The 16,367-nt window shown below is 37.1% G+C and overlaps 1 protein-coding gene and 1 long non-coding RNA gene across 3 annotated transcripts in view; one reads left to right on the top strand and one right to left on the bottom strand.

Moving 5' to 3' along the window:
• The window catches only part of LOC138937410 (uncharacterized), a 171,977-nt gene that overhangs the window by 11,620 nt on the left and 143,990 nt on the right, over positions 1–16,367 (top strand). The gene's annotated exons all lie outside the window — the stretch shown is intronic.
• LOC138937091 (transcription factor Sox-19b) overlaps positions 1–16,367 on the bottom strand; it is a 28,446-nt gene that overhangs the window by 3,460 nt on the left and 8,619 nt on the right. The window contains exons 3-4 of the mRNA XM_070303012.1: positions 10,639–10,833; positions 1,974–2,125 (exon numbers count right to left, since the gene is read on the bottom strand). Coding sequence (XP_070159113.1) covers positions 1,974–2,125; positions 10,639–10,833 — 347 coding nt within the window. The remainder of the gene's footprint in view (positions 1–1,973; positions 2,126–10,638; positions 10,834–16,367) is intronic.

Below are 16,367 nucleotides of genomic sequence, written 5' to 3' on the forward strand. Positions count from 1 at the left end.
AGAGAGAGAAAGAGAGAGAGAGAGAGGGGGGGAGAGAGCTTACGAGAGTGTGCGACAAAGTGCTCGAGCCATTCCCGTCACCGATCATCGATCGTAAGATTTGTTTTCTACGAACACTGTAAAAGTATTGACTGTGTAACTTCAGAGTCTGCAGCTTTTTTGCAGACACACTGTCTGAATTTTCAGACAGAATGCTGTCTGTATTTTCAGATACTTCAATTATCAGGCATTGTCTGTATTTTCAGACACTTCAATTTTCGGACATACTCCTCTGAACTTTTAGAAGAACGATTCTGACGATTCGGACAGATTGTCTGAAATGTCATTCAGACCTAAAAATTCAGACAGAAATATGTCTTAATTTTTTAAAAAAATTTTGCAATGAAATTTACGATAAGAAAATTGATTGTAATATTTTGCTACGATTTAACCAACTCTCTCTTTCTCCCATTACATTACTAATTGTAATACTGAAGGAAGATTAATGTGTCAAATCAAACTTAAGTCAAAAGGATTTTGTATATTGTAAAAAAATTTTCTATAAATTCAGACTTATTTTTGTCTAAATTTTCAGATCTGGTTGTCTGAAGGAAGTTTCAAACAATCTATCTTAATCATCAAAGTCGTTTTTCTAAAAGTTCAGAGGAGCATATCTAGAAATTCAGTGTGTCTGCGGAAAGACTGCGGACCCTTTACCCGAAGTTTCGGTCAGCTCTTTTACATTGACTTTTTTATTCGAAAGATAATAAAAAAAAAAATGTGAATGTAGCAACTTGGAAAGAATGAATCTCTACGGAAACTGTTCATCAATAACACTCGTCTTTAAATTTCTCTCTCGCGAGAATTTGCAATTCTTTCTTTGTTTTTTTTTTCCGCGATCGGATTCCTTCGCGACCGCTGATTGTGCTTCCGGTGCTGATGAGCCGGCAGGAGAGGAAGAGCTCAAACTCAGGCCGGGCATGAAGATAACGTTGGAATTCTTCGAGCGTGCCACGCTCGCCGGCGTCGTGGTGTTCGCCAATAATGGTCGCTTGTATCGCGCCGGTGCGTCGTTCCAGACGCGTCGGCCATTCAGCCGGTGAATGCAGAAATAACTAGCTATCTGTTTGTCTCCCCGTAGCCAGCTGCGGAAATTCATACACAGACCACGGTCTCCGGTTTCTGTTTGCGAAGCCACCCGGAGGCCCCTTTGTTGCGACAACGAATGAAACGTACCTACACTCATCCTCTCTCCTGCTCTACCTTCCGTTCTTCCACCCTCATCCTTCCTCCTCCACCTCTTTCTCCTCCTCCTTCCACGGATCGACTCTTCCTCTCTCTCTCTCTCTCTCTCTCTCTTGCTCGCGCGCGCAATTCATCTCTCTCTTTTTCTTTTACTTTCGCTTTATTTACGCGGGCCGACGATCTGTCTCGCGGACTCGATACGTCCAGTCGCCAATTGTCTCGAAGATAAATGGATTTGTGATTGTGACTTTGTGGCGTTGCAAAATGTCGGTGGGTTAACGCAGCTATTGAAATAGAAACATCTCGACCAAGATTACTCGCTAATTTCTTTCTCTCTTTTAAAGAGGATTCAGTATTTGTATATAATCTGATATTATGTTAATAATTATTTCTGCCAAGTGATTTTTCAATCAAAGAAGCTTTCGCGCGGTCTTTTTTTCTCAAAAGGTTAAAAAAGATTGCGTGACAACTCGCGCCTTCTAAAAATATATTTACATTGTATATTGCTCGAAGAATATTTGATCTAGAAAATGTAATAAAATCCATCATCGATAGCAAAACAATCGCGTTTCGTTAAAACAACAGCGACTGATCAATTAAGTAATTTGCGCGAGCGTCAAAGAGAATTTAACCGGTCATTCACTGATGCGTCTATCCCGCGTCCGTAATATGACGTCGAAGCGCCTCGCACCTACATATATATATATATATATATATATTGATATCACGTGAAAGAATTATCGACTTACCTGAGCAGGTGCCGCGAGACCAGACATGGCCGCCGATTGTTGTGCTGCCGCTGCCGCGGCCGCAGCCATGCTGGCCGCCGACAGGGAACCGTAAGCCGCCGCAGGGCCGTAATAGGTGCCCATCCCAGCTTGTCCCATGCTACCGGCCATCCCTATAATGTTAACAACACGCCGATATCGATAAATAAGACGGTAATTTGTGCGATCGTCGATTCATCCGCGCGATATATTAATTGTGCGCGAGTTGCACTTACATAACATCGACAATATGGGAATAATTATTATAGTTTATGGCGCGAGTGTGTTTGTGATTTTGTGGGGGATCGTTAATTAAAGCGTAAGTCTAAGAGGATCAGAATGGAAAATATATCTTTACGGTTAGTTGCGAGTTGGCTGCTCGAATATCTGGCGTTTCTTTCTCGATGTGGATGGGCTATCGAACTATCGAAGGTGATGCGTTCTTGACACGTAGATATTACGATGTTTTAAATTGTAATTTCATCAGTCGGAAATATCGAAGATAAAATAAGAGATAGAAGTGTTGGTTTAGGAAATAGCGAGCGGTTACTTTTGCTTCGGGATAAGAATCGCGTTTCCTTTTGCCTTTCGACAATGATCGCTAATGATGATCGGTTATTTTCGGTGAAGATTGATACCCGGTTCTCTATGTAACGCGTCTCTGTCTCTTTTTTATACCGTTTTGCATGTTTTGCCATTCGTTTGAAAAGAGAGGGAGACGAGAACGTGTATGGTATACTCGGTGGCTTATCGATCATCGACAAAACCTTCGACGAAGCCCCATTGTCGAGCGAGGACGATAGCGACCGGGAGACGTTGCTCATTCGCTTCGTTTCAGCGAAGCTAACCCGAAGGAGGATGATTGGCGTTGAGTTCTCCGAGATTTATGATCGCCCGAAGATCTCGCCAAAGGTGAGACGGGTGTTTCGGCGATCGAGCTGCTCGATTCTAGACGTGAAAAAATCACGTAAAATCTTTATCGGGATCTCCGATTCGTCGTACTTTATGAAGCAGACGGATGCGCTTATCGAAAACTGATCAATATTTAATTTAAATATATATTGGGTGATTGCATAAGTTCGTGCCCGATATAAATATTATATAAACTTCAATAGATTATATTTTAGAGATAACACTTTTATTAATCAATTATATAGTCTCCATTCTTTTCTACAATGGTTTTCCAACGATCTATAAGCTTGTCGATTCCATTTTTGAAGAAAGAACTTGGTTTTTCTTGAAAAAAGTTTGTAAGGTGGTTTTCGACAGCTTCCTCGGAATTGAGATTCTTGCCATTTAAACTATTCTGCAAAGACCGGAATAGATAAAAATCTGAAAGCGCAATATCTGGAGAATATGGCGGTTACTGCAGAATTTCCCATTGCAACTCCTGCAGTTTTCCTGCAGCTTATTCCTTTCAGTCAGGAGATGCGGCACCCACGTATCAAGCTTGGAAATGTATCCAAGCTTTTTTAAATGACGAAAAGCGGTTGAATTATCGATGTTCGGCCTCTCAGCAATATCCTCAGTTGTAATCCTTGGGTTTCTTTCCACTAAGGCATGCACAATGTCATCATCAATGCCAGAAGGCCGTCCAGAGCGGGGTTGATTCTCCATGTTGAAATCACTATTTCGAAATCTGCCAAACCACTTTTTGACTGTTCGGAGAGCAGGAGCGCGGTCCAAATAAACGCTTTAAATATTTTTTTGTGCAATCCCAACACTCACGCCTTTCCGAAATTCATATAGCATTACATGCCGCAAATGCACCTTTCGTTCTCCATTTTTAATGATTTCTCTTATGCACAAATGGACTTATCTGAACAATGTCTGACGCTAAATTGACATAAAGACAACGTCATCTATTCGGTGTAAGCAACAATTACCACACGAAAACAATAGAACTCCGCCATGCAGTAACTTAATGCCATCTATGAAAATCGGGCACGAACTTATGCAATCATCCAATATATTGATTTAAAGTAAAATGTCAGCTGACTTGAAGACATTGAATTAGTTGTTTTTGTAGTAACTTCGTTAAAATCGTATTATCGGATTTTTTTTCCATCGAGCTTTTGCCTTTTCGATTCAATTAGAGTTGATCGCACCTGGTAGAGTTTATTTACGATTTCTGTCGATTTTGATTTATCTTTTTCGCCGGGCAGAAATTCGAGAACAGATGTTCGATGAATCGGGCTCTTGGTACTACGCTGCGAGTCCCCCTTTGGTTTGCAGAGATTTGTTTGCCGTTCCTGGATTGCTATTGTCCTCATTGTTTCGCACCTCGTACCGGATTACGTAATTTTGAATTTCCATGCCGGACGAAGGCGCGCGCGAGGGGGGACGCAACCTGATTACTAAGTCTAAATATTTTACGCGCGTCGTGGCCGTCTGTCGCAATTCTACCGTGTCGCATAATAATTCAAATGCAAACACAAAAGATTCTATCGCGCTTCTGTCGTTTTCTCCGTTCGGCGAATCTCGTTCCTCGCGTTTTCGAAACTCGCGAATGGTTTACGTTAGTCTTTCGCGTACCCGTAAGACCCGAATGAAAAATAGATAAGGGATTATGCGCGATTTGCATTTATCGGAGAAATTAAAAGTATACACTATGTAATTATCTCGGTATCGGTTTCGTCACTTTTCATCAATAAATTTGGCGTCGATCCTTTATATAAGAATATTTGCTTCAATCTTTTTAATTTTTTAAGAAGAAATTAGAACTTTGAAGATCAGTGGAAGAATTAGAAAAATACTAACATTTTATGCAACCTGAAGCTTGAGAGAAAATTTTGTTTCTCCTAATTGGAGCACGCTTCGTCGTTGTAGATCGACTTGATATCGCGCGGGAGCACGGGGGTGGCGGGGGAGGGGTAAAGGAGGGGGGAGGGGGAGAGGAACGCGCTGGAATAAATCCTCGAGTAATTCCCTTCGGCGCTGTAGGACCGTAGACCTTTGGGGGAACGCTCGTGAATTCATTGGATGCAGGCACGCGAGCGCATAAACATGTCGCAGGCTCATTATTTATCGAATTGTCTTAAGCTTCTGCGGTATTATGCGAAAGTCCACGCGACTCAGCAGTCACGCCCGGGGGCTGAAAGCGCATGACTTCACGGAGATACCCGCGATCGTAAATCTGTCACTAGTTGGAGAAAGGACAATCACCCCCGTGGAGTACGTACGTATATCCGGTGGCAATTCAGAAAAAAAAAAAAAAAATTAAGGGGATACGTATCTTGCATTTTCTTTTCTCCGTATATTTTACGATCCTACCTCGCGCGAATTATCAAATATATTATCGTAAAAGAACTAATTTTTATTTAACTTTAAAATTTACTTTAGCATCAATACTTTAATAATTCGATATTTCCTTTGGGACTATCCGTATTCATATTTATATATCTAATCGACTTTATCGGTTTAATATGTTATCGATAAAATTACGGGATTACGATAAATATATAATTTATCGCAGCAGCTGACGTTAATAATACAAGTGTTGTGAGTAGCGATCGGAATTTCGGATTAACGTGAGAATTAGCGATTACGCGCGTTGTCCCCGATTATGCGCTTGAAACTTGTCTTTAAATTGGATCCTTAGGAAACAAGCAGCCTCTCGTGCCGGAGAGGAAATTTAAGCCGCTAATTTATCCCAACCACCCACGCGCTTGTCTTATGCACGTGCCACCGGTCGAGAGGTAGCAGAAATGTCCGGAAGGTACTGAAAATGACCGCTGGGGGGAAAAAAGAGAAGATGACTTTTTTTTTTTTTTTTTTTTTTTTAAGAGAAAAAATAAGAAAGTGATGAAATAGTTCTTTTGAATAAAAGGACAAAAAGGTGTTTTCGCTTGAAGGAAAGACTATTGTGACAAATGCCGATTCAACAAAGATAATAACCGTGATAATACAAGATACAATGCAAATACAATAACATAATGAACCGGGTATTTTACACAAACATACATAAATGTTGACGATGAGATAATGATAATGCATTGTTGGAAAATCGCATGTCTCAAACGATCCACACAAATTTTTCTGTCAATTTAACACATATATAATACGGATATGTTAAATCCTGATATTGATATTATGTTAATATTTCAACGCAAAATCAATGCAAACTGCATAGTAATTGAAAATAAATTTTATGTAGAATCAACATTTTTTTAACGATAAAATTAATTTAGGAAAAAATCTTATCGACGATCTATTAGTCACTCTCACTTTTATTATATAATAAATTAACATTTCTTTTTTATAAATTTTAACATCATCACTGAATTTTGAGTCACTAAATTCCGTCACTAATTAATACAAAACATATTTATTGTGTAAAATTATTTTTACACCTTTTTCAGTTATCTTAATTAATTAACCAATTCAATTAACACACCAGCAACATGTTGAATTATCATGAATACCTTAAATATATTTAATACAAAAATTTTAATCGGGTTTTATTTTTTTATATTTTTTAAACACGAAAACGTAAATTAATAAATGAAAAATAATAAATTAATAAATAATAGGAAGATAAAAGTAAATAAGTAAATAAATGTTCCAACAGTGTAGGAACATACTTTTAATTTGAAAAGATTTCAATGCTTCATTCTTTTTTATCATTCTGACGCGGTAAAATTTTGTATTTCTCTTCTCAAGTTTCGTATTCTAAAAGTGCGAATCATTTTGTATGTTTCCTGTTCGAGATAATCTAAACGATGCGCAGGAGTTTCGATCCGAGCCTGAATAGAAATGTGCAGGGAGAAGGTCACGGGAGGAGATATAAATGGGAAGTAGGAGAGACTCCACGTACGATAAATCGGAGATTACCGATCGCTTTTTTTTCTTTTTTTTTTTGCGGCGAGATCGCGTGGGCGTCGAGGGATAAATTCCGGCCTTAATCGCGACATCACCATTGCCGGAATTAATAATTTCTCGAAAGATATCTGTAGAACTCTCGCCTACACTCGCGGACGCGAATTACATGACGACGATAAATTACAAGGTGAATACGGGCGCGTAATATATAATGCGGCATAAATATTCGAATGCTCTCTCGTTTTCATATTGAAAATACAATAGCGACATGAGAGAATCGTAAGAATAAAAACAACGCGTTATAAAAGCCATCGAAAAAAGAGACAAAGAGAGAGAGAAAAGACGCTTCTGAATTTACATATAAAGATTTATAAGAAGATTCTGAAATGCGCTCTGTGTGTATATACAGGGTGTCCCATTTTAAAAGGTTCACCCTCATAACTTTTCAGGATCAACGTTTGAAGGAAAACGACTCGGATAAATGTTGTAGGGAACAAAGGGGACTATCTAATAGTGACCTTGGATTGTGACATCAAAGGTCATTTTCAAGGTCATTTGAAGGTCAACTGCCGTTTTTTAAATAGAACCCCCTATTTTTCATTACATATTCTTGTAGCTTATCTCGAGAGCTTTTCAAAGCACTGTAATAAAATATTTTTTTATTAAGTACTTTTTAAGTTATTTTAATCTGACATATTCTGATATAAAAAATTAAATGTCTCGTAAAATATTCAGTTTTCGATAATCTTACCGTAATACTTTTATGTACAGAATAATGAGACAAATCAATTAGTGAAAAAAAAAAAAAAAAAAAAAAAAAAATTTAAGAAAATACATTGTAAATAATTTTCTTAAAAACAATAATTTTTTACACTAATTGATTTGTCTCATTATTCTGTACATAGAAGTATTACGGTATGATTATCGAAAACTAAATATTTTACGAGATATTTAATTTTTTATATCAAAATATGTCAGATTAAAATATAAAATAACTCCAAAAGTGCTTAATAAAAAAATACTTTATTATAGTGTTTTGGGAAGCTCCCGAGATAAGCTACTAGAATATGTAATGAAAGATAGGGGATTCCATTTAAGAAATGGAAGTTGACCTTCAAATGACCTTGAAAATGACCTTTAATGTCAAATCCAAGGTCACTATTAGATAGACCCCTTTGTTCCCTACAAATTTTATCCGAGTCGTTTTCCTTCAAACGTTGAGCCTGAAATGTTATGAGGGTGGAACTTTTAAAATGGGACACTCTGTATATATATATATTATTTAGAAGTAATAACAATCTCAAGTCGGAATAGTAATGATGGATGGAAATGATTTCAGTTACACGAGTATGATTTAATTCGTAATTAAACGTGTAGTAATTAAAGCGATAATGTAATACAGTTATATAATTTGAGAGATAAATCAACGATGAGAGAGACGGTGACGATTAATTAATGTCAGCACTACGGTAAACGGTATTTTAAATAATTACAATGTAGTTATACGAATCCAAGTACCAATTGATCGAGCAATGCGCGCTTCGAAATACGAATCGCGATATTCGTAAAATATCCTCTTTACACTCGTTACTTTTAACAATGCAATTATCCATACATTTTCGTGTAACAAATAAATAAGTGGATGAGACGAGTTTTGTTTACGCGAAAAATATACGCGTATTATTGACACTGTAATACAGATAAAGGCGCGTCCGGCGCTCTGTCACCTTTGTTGCAGCGCGTGTCAAAGAAAGATTGCGATAATTAAATTACAAATCGCGCCGCGTTCATCGCGCATAATCCATTCGCTTTTCCGTCGCGTGTTAATTAAAACAAATTGGTAAGCGCATTCTCCGTGTTCTTCACACGCGCTTTTCCACAGGGACTCGGGGACTTCCATTTACGCTCGCTCAATTGTCACAATAAACTAACCAGACATGACGTGACGTCAGTCGCGTAGTGGCAAGTGTTGGGCACGAGTGTTTACGCAATTGCGAGGTGCAATATCTGCAACAACATTTTCACGCGCTACTTCGCTGCATTGCGATGCAACGAGATGATTCCCGTCAAAGCCATCGGAAAGGTCGATTACTCTTTTATACGTTCAAATGCGGCAAATATTCTCAACGAGATGGGTGTGATATAAAATTGATGATATTATTAATATTAGTCAGGATTGGGAACGTTACTCTATAAAAGTAACGCGTTACCGTTAACGTTATTTTTTTGTAAAGAGTAACTCGTTACCGTTACTCGTTACTGATTTTAAAAAGTAACGCGTTACCGTTACCGTTACTTGGAAAGTAACGATTCGTTACTTTATCGTTATGTTTTTGTTTTTCGTATAGCTAAAATAAGCTATTAGATTATAAAATTTTTAATAATCGATATTAAATGTAATAATCTACGTTACAATTAAAAACTCTAAATTAGTCTCTAATATAGCAAGCGTTTCTTTTACATTAAACTTATTTAATGATTTTAATTTTTTATGTTAATACCTTTACTTTTTAATACACTTATCTTTATAGGAATTTAAATTGTAATTTACAAATCTCAATTTTGTCGAAAATTTTTATCAAACATTGTTTTTAAATATTGATAAGATAAATATTGATATTATTAAGAGTGTATTCCAATATTCACTGCCAATATTGTAAAATCTATAATTTACGTTACTATAGATTTTCAGTACTGGCAGTGACTATCAGAATGCACAGCCTATGATAGAAGGCTAGAAAATATTTTTCAAAAAATACATTATCTATTGAATAGATGTAAGATAATAAAGAACCATAACGATAAAAGTAATCCCATACAGCACCGAAAGATTGCAAAAACGTTGCATAGATCTTACATTGAAACATTGTAATATTGCATAGAAGTTGCGAAATGTTTCTGCAATGTTACTGCAAGCCTGCGGCAACGTTGAAATGTCCGCCCTCAGAAATATTTCAATGTAAGACTACAGTAATGTTACGGTGCAATGTATTTGTAATATTTAAATACGTTGCTACAAATATGCAAAACGCTTCAAATTTAATACATAAACCTTGAGAACATATAAAAACATCCAAGAGAGATAAGAAAAAAAGATTGTGAATTTACGCAATTACAACGAGTTTTTTCTCGTCTCTTTTGGATGTCTTTATATATTCTCCAAGTTTATCTATTAAATTTGGAGTATTTTGCATATTAAAAAATTATTATCAAATCTTTGCTTTTTTATAAAAATATTGATATTATTAAGAGTGTATTCCAAACTGCAAAATATTTTTCAAAAAATACATCTATCTATTGAATAGATATAAGATGATAAAGAACGAAAAAGTAACGATAAAAGTAACGGCCAATTCGTTACCGTTACTTTAAAAATGTAACCGTAAATGTTACCGTTATCGTTAGAAACAGAAAAAAACTAACGATCGTTACAAAAAAAAAAAAAAAAAAAAAAAGTATAACGACGTTACAAGTATTAACGCGTTACTTCCCAACCCTGATGTTAGTATAAAAATGTAATATACACTAAAAAATATATTTTCACATTGTGTTATTTTAACATTTTTCTCGATTGTTTTAATAATTTAACATTTGAGTTCAATTAACGTAACAACAATTTATTACAAAACTTTTAATCGTCCAAATCTTTTAACAAGAAAACACAAATCTTCCAACAGTTTATCGCGAAGATGTAATAATATTGATCGATTTAAGAAAAGGATTTACTGTTTGAATCACACGCGATATAATGTTATGTAATTTATAAAATTATATAATAAATATAATTAATATGAATATTAATATTAATATAATTTGAAATAATTACCGGCTCGAAGAGCGTCCATGGGAACGCTTGGGTATGGAATACTGTAAGGATAGCCTTCTTTCCGCAGGGTCTTGGGTTTCCTTCGCGGTCTGTATTTGTAATCTGGATGTTCCTTCATGTGTTGGGCGCGTAACCTCTTGGCCTGGTCGATGAACGGGCGTTTTTCATCTTCCGTAAGAAGCTTCCATTCCGCACCTGCGACAATTTTCATGTTACGATTAATAATAAGAGCGCGAGTGTGTACATCAGGTGAATAGATAGATAGAGAGAGAGAGAGAGAGAGAGAGATTGATCGTTGCGTAAATATAATTCTAAATTTTTCTATTCGAATATTAATCGATTGGATAATTCGTTACACGTTACAATGTTCTTACTCGCAATTATTTAGCTAATTAAATAGTAATTAAAGGTCGGTTAAAAATAATAATTATCGGTATCGATTATCACGAAGATTCGTACTTTGTACATCCTTTTGTATTACTTGCTGATTTATTCGTCAGCTGATGAAAAATTGAGCCGCGTCTAATGAAAAGAGTGGGAGACGTGAAAATCATTGTCACCTCTCGCATATACATATATACATATAATGGTACATGTGATCGAAGTCTCTAAATTTAAAATTATACGATTAATTGTCATACGCGTTGTGGCTTTTCGATTCGCATTTAAACGCTCTCGGAGGGATACCGCGGAGGGACTCATTGGACGAGAATCGCTTTTTAACCCCTTCGCTCCTCTAACCCCCTCCCCACCCAGCCAGTGGGCTGATTGTTTTGCGCAGAATTAATTACCACTTGTTGTCGACGATCGTCGAGGCGCGCACAAAGCGCGAAGCCCCGGTATTCTGGAAACGGAACCTCGCTGGTAGCGAGGTGCGCGACACACACCGACCCCCCTCCCCCCTCATGCCGGAGGGGGGGGAGGGGGGTACAATGCGCCCCCGGGGTTTGCATCGCGACGCCGTCAACAATGGCCGCCGCAGCGAGACGTCGGCGTCGCGACGCGCCGCGAAGCTCGCGTTTACCGGAGATTGATTTCGCTGAGATTTCAGTGTAAGCGAGGATGCGTCGCAAAAAAATCCCGAAAGAGACACAAAATTTGGCTTAAATCTGACATATACCGCCATGTCCCAAACGGTCCATACACACAAGTTCTCGTCTTAATTTAATATAATGTAGATGTGTCAATAATAATACTATGTTAATATTACAATACAAATTTCATAGTAATTTGGAATAAATTTTGTGTAAAATTAATATATTTTTAATGGTAAAATTAACTTAGAAAAAAAAAAACTTATTAACAGTCCCCGTAGTCACTCTCACTTCTATTATATTATAAAATAAAATAAATATTTTTTTTCTGTACATTTTAACAGATAAAAATTCTGTCATTGATAATATGGAACATATATATATATATTAAAAAATTAAAAATAAATACAGGGTGTCCCATTTTAAAAGTTTCACCCTCATAACTTTTTGATTTGTTTTATATTTTTATCTGACATATTTTGATATAAAAAATATTTCGTAAAATATTCAGTTGTCGATAATCTTATCGTAATACTTTGATGTCAAAAAAAAAACAAATAATTGTTTAAGAAAATACATTGTAAATAATTTTCTTAAAAACAATTATTTTTTATACTAATTGATTTGTCTCATTATTCTGTACATAAAAGTATTACGGTATGATTATCGAAAACTAAATATTTTACGAGCTATTTAATTTTTTATATCAAAATATGTCAGATTAAAATATAAAATAACTTAAAAAGTACTTAATAAAAAAATACTTTATCACAGTGTTTTGGAAAGCTCTCGAGATAAGCTACAAGAATATGTAATGAAAAATAGGGGGTTCCGTTTAAAAAACGGAAGTTGACCTTCAAATGACCTTGAAAGTGACCTTTAATGTCAAATCCAAGGTCACTATTAGATCTCTACAATTTTTATCCGAGTTGTTTTCCTTCAAACGTTGATCCCGAAATGTTATGAGGATAGAACTTTTAAAATGGGACACCCTGCATACGCAATTGTGTTATTTTTATATTTTTTCACTTATTTTAATAATTTAACATTTGAGTTCAATTAACACAACAACAATAAATGTTAAATTAACACACATGGACGTGTTAAATAAATAATATTAAAATTGTATAACACAAAAATTTTAACCGGCATATCTTTTTAAAAAAACAAAAATTTTCCAACAATGTATTTAATCTTTCAATTTTAAAGAATGTGAATTTTCAATTGAATTTTACTCAAGAAAGAAGGAGATAAATTATGTAATACATCTGCAGATATCAATTATTTGAAAATTAAAGATTCTATATATTATAATTTCTATATATATGACATTTTTCTTTGTTGTTTAATGCCCGATGGCTCAATTTGCCGTTTCAACTTGAGATTTGCTTGGTACAAGCCGGCCGCAGAGGCGCCAAAAGAAACTTTTTTTCATGCCCTTCACACAAGGGCTTTAATAGCTTCCGAGCTTTTCTTCTCCTTTTATGCGGCTTGACCAGGATTACCGGACGCAGCCGGGAGCGAGAAAATCATCGGGAGAAGAAAAGGAGAGAAGGAGCACACGAGTAATATTTCGAACGGTCGGCAGGATACGAAGTTCCATTTGAGCGGGAGAAAAATTTTCATAGAAAGAAAAAACACGGAGATAAATACAATGGGATGAAATTTTTTAAAAATATTTAAATACCATTTAAATATAAAAATTCGTAAAGTTATTGCGGATAATCGATATTACTTTTGCTCAGAGATTTATCCTGCAATTAAAAAGAGAAAAGAGGAACGGTAGAGAAAAGAGGGAGAAAGGCTTTGGATCCCGCGATAAAAGCTGATAAGAGCGTCGAAAGCCGGAAATTCGCAGCGAACCCTATTGAACCCCTTGTTTTTCCCGTTGTTGCTGCCCGCTATCAACAGTAACAACAGCACTATTGGACAATACAGATGCGTGATGATCACAATAAACCCCAAAGAAAAGGTATTGGCAAGCGCTGAATGAGTTCGAGAATCGCATCTTCCGAGACAATAGCAAGTTGATAACGCGAAACTGTTCTCGATAAAAAAAAAAAAAAAAATCACTCGATTTAATTAATTCTAGAAATGTATACTGCACAGTTTGTGCAGCACTCTCTTATTTAAATCAAACTCTCTGAGGAAGCTCTATGCGCGCGCGCGCGCGTGTGTGTGTGTGTGTGTGTGTGTGTGTAAATGTAAATACAAGAGTAAATTCTATTCTATAAATTTTTCTCATTCCTAAGAAATATTTTTATCCATCCGTTTATTTCAGAGATAAAGCTTTTGGGGAGGGGGAGGGGAGGAAGAGGATTGGGGGGGTTAAATAAGAAAATAAAATTGCTTTTTTTTATACTCGATATAAAAACATTCTCGAGAGTTTCCGTCGTTTGAGAAATATTGGTCTAAATTGACGACTCATGAACCGCGTGAATTTCCCTCCGGAATCAAAAAGCGACTTCCGGTCGCGCGCAAAAGGGGTAGCCCCGGTGTGCTCTCCATTTATATTACGGCTTATCCAATCGATACAACGGTTTTCCCGTCTGAAAGGCAGGTGGCACGGTCGAACAAGAGAGGGAAATGGCGAGGGATGGGAGGGGGGAGGGGGGAGGACGACGGGGGTGGCGGCGGGTTTCGACGTATTTGTTTAGAACAAAGGCTTCTAGGTACTGATGGTATTAGTAGGTTGGCGTTCGCGGGCAATACTCCTTCGTTTTCTCTTTCCTTCTTTCTGGGATTGACGATGACGGCGGCGAGGACGACGAGGACGACGAGGACGACGAGGACGACGAGGACGACGAAGACGACGACGACGACGACGAGGACGATGAGGAGCGAGCTTAAAGCACAATGGCACCCGCCTTTCAGTCCTTTCGTCGGCGGACAATGCCGTTTATTTAACATCGTTTAAAAGTACAAAGGTCTGTTAATTAATGGACGAGGATGGCGTGGAGAGGAGATCGTGAGGAGGGGAAGGATCGGGAAGACGAAGGAGAGCAGAGGACAGCGTGGCCGTGACGTCGTCCTCGTTTCTATGACGCGAGCAATGTCGCTGAAGGAGACCACCGACGATGAATACGTCAATTGCCTCGTCGATTATCCAGCTGGAGCAGTTTATTACCTTCTTTCGTGAAATTTCGCGCGCGAAAAGAATATAGATTTTTTTTTTTTTTTTTTTTTTAGCTTAATCCATTATAATCTCTCGCGCGCGAACGTTGAATTTTTCTCGGATGGGAAAGAGTTGTCGTTTCGAAGCGTGACAGTTGAAGATGGTGCGACGAGGGGGTGACGCGGTGCAGCTACTGCACCGCCGATCGATCGGCCATCCTGCCCTTTCCCCCTTCCCCCCCCCCCCCCCGCCTTCTCCAACCCTTCCCGGGACTTGTCGCCGACGATGAAACGTGGAAATTGGAAAACGTTTCCTGCATTTCCTGTTGGGGCGCGAGAAGGGGGGCGGGGGGGGGCGGTGAGAGGGGGGAGGGGGGACTTCGCGACTTGGGGCTCGAAAATCGAACTTGCGTCGTCGGGATTACGTGAGAAAATACGCACGGTGTTAAAAATACACTCTTCAACAAACGAAGCTCGTTACAATAGACGAATGAAGTGTGTGTCAGTCTGTTTAATTAATAACATTATTCGTTAAAAGGATATTGGATTTGAGAGAAACGCATACACGGAACACAAAATTAAGTATATTATATAATTGTGTTTATATATTTTAAGATACATATTTTAACGTAGAAAAATAAAATTTAATTGATTTTTTTTTTTTTTTTTTTTTTTTTTAAAGCAAAATTTGCAACGGTCATTAATCGACACCTCTTGTAGGATGAGTTCGGTTTGCGCTTTTCTATTTCGAAATAGTATCATTATTGTACATGAGTATGGCCGAGATTGCAAAACAATGTAAACACTATTCTGTTATAATGAACGTTTTCGAATAATTTTCATATCAATCATTACGTGTCCCTTTTTCTTCACCTATAATTATCATACACGTTGTATATCTATTGAAATATCCTTAAATATAAAGGCGACAATATTTTATACTGTGCGTACGTAATCCTCGTTCACGTCACAGAGAGAGACACGCCGAATAAATCATCGGGTAAGGGTTTACGTTCTCGATAATAGCGCGAAAATTTCATTAGATACATTCATTTGCCGACGTACGGTATAATTACGTCGTTAAGTAAAGCGACACAGCTAAAAAGGAAATTCTATCTCGAGTCCTCTTCGCGTGCCACGCTCCTAATAGCCTTTACCTTTTCTTACGGCACGAAACAATGACGCCATTATTCTCGTTACCGGCGTCGCATCGTGTCCATTAAGAAGATGCCTCCAAGGCATATACGTATTACACGCTACAAATGATTCAAAGCCTTTTTCGTAACGTAGTGCAGTTTTGTTTTATCTCCACGGTATAAACATGATCTTATCCCCCCCTTTTACGATTTTGTTAACAATTATCTTGCGTGATATTTGCGTAATATTATTTCATATAAAGCTTTCGTGCGATATTTTCTCTCTTTATTGCATCAAATATGATGGTAAAGCATCTTCTATTATTTTATCGATATCGTTTTGTAATAAGATTATTTTAATATTTCACATTTTATAAATCTCAACGACAGATGCTGCGATAGATTTAACGTCTATTTTTTAAAAAGGAAAAAATCTGATTGAGAG

Source organism: Polyergus mexicanus, unplaced genomic scaffold (assembly GCF_030449975.1).
Source record: "Polyergus mexicanus isolate NDT 795.1 unplaced genomic scaffold, iyPolMexi1.0 SCAF_10, whole genome shotgun sequence".
Taxonomy (NCBI): Eukaryota; Metazoa; Arthropoda; class Insecta; order Hymenoptera; family Formicidae; genus Polyergus; species Polyergus mexicanus.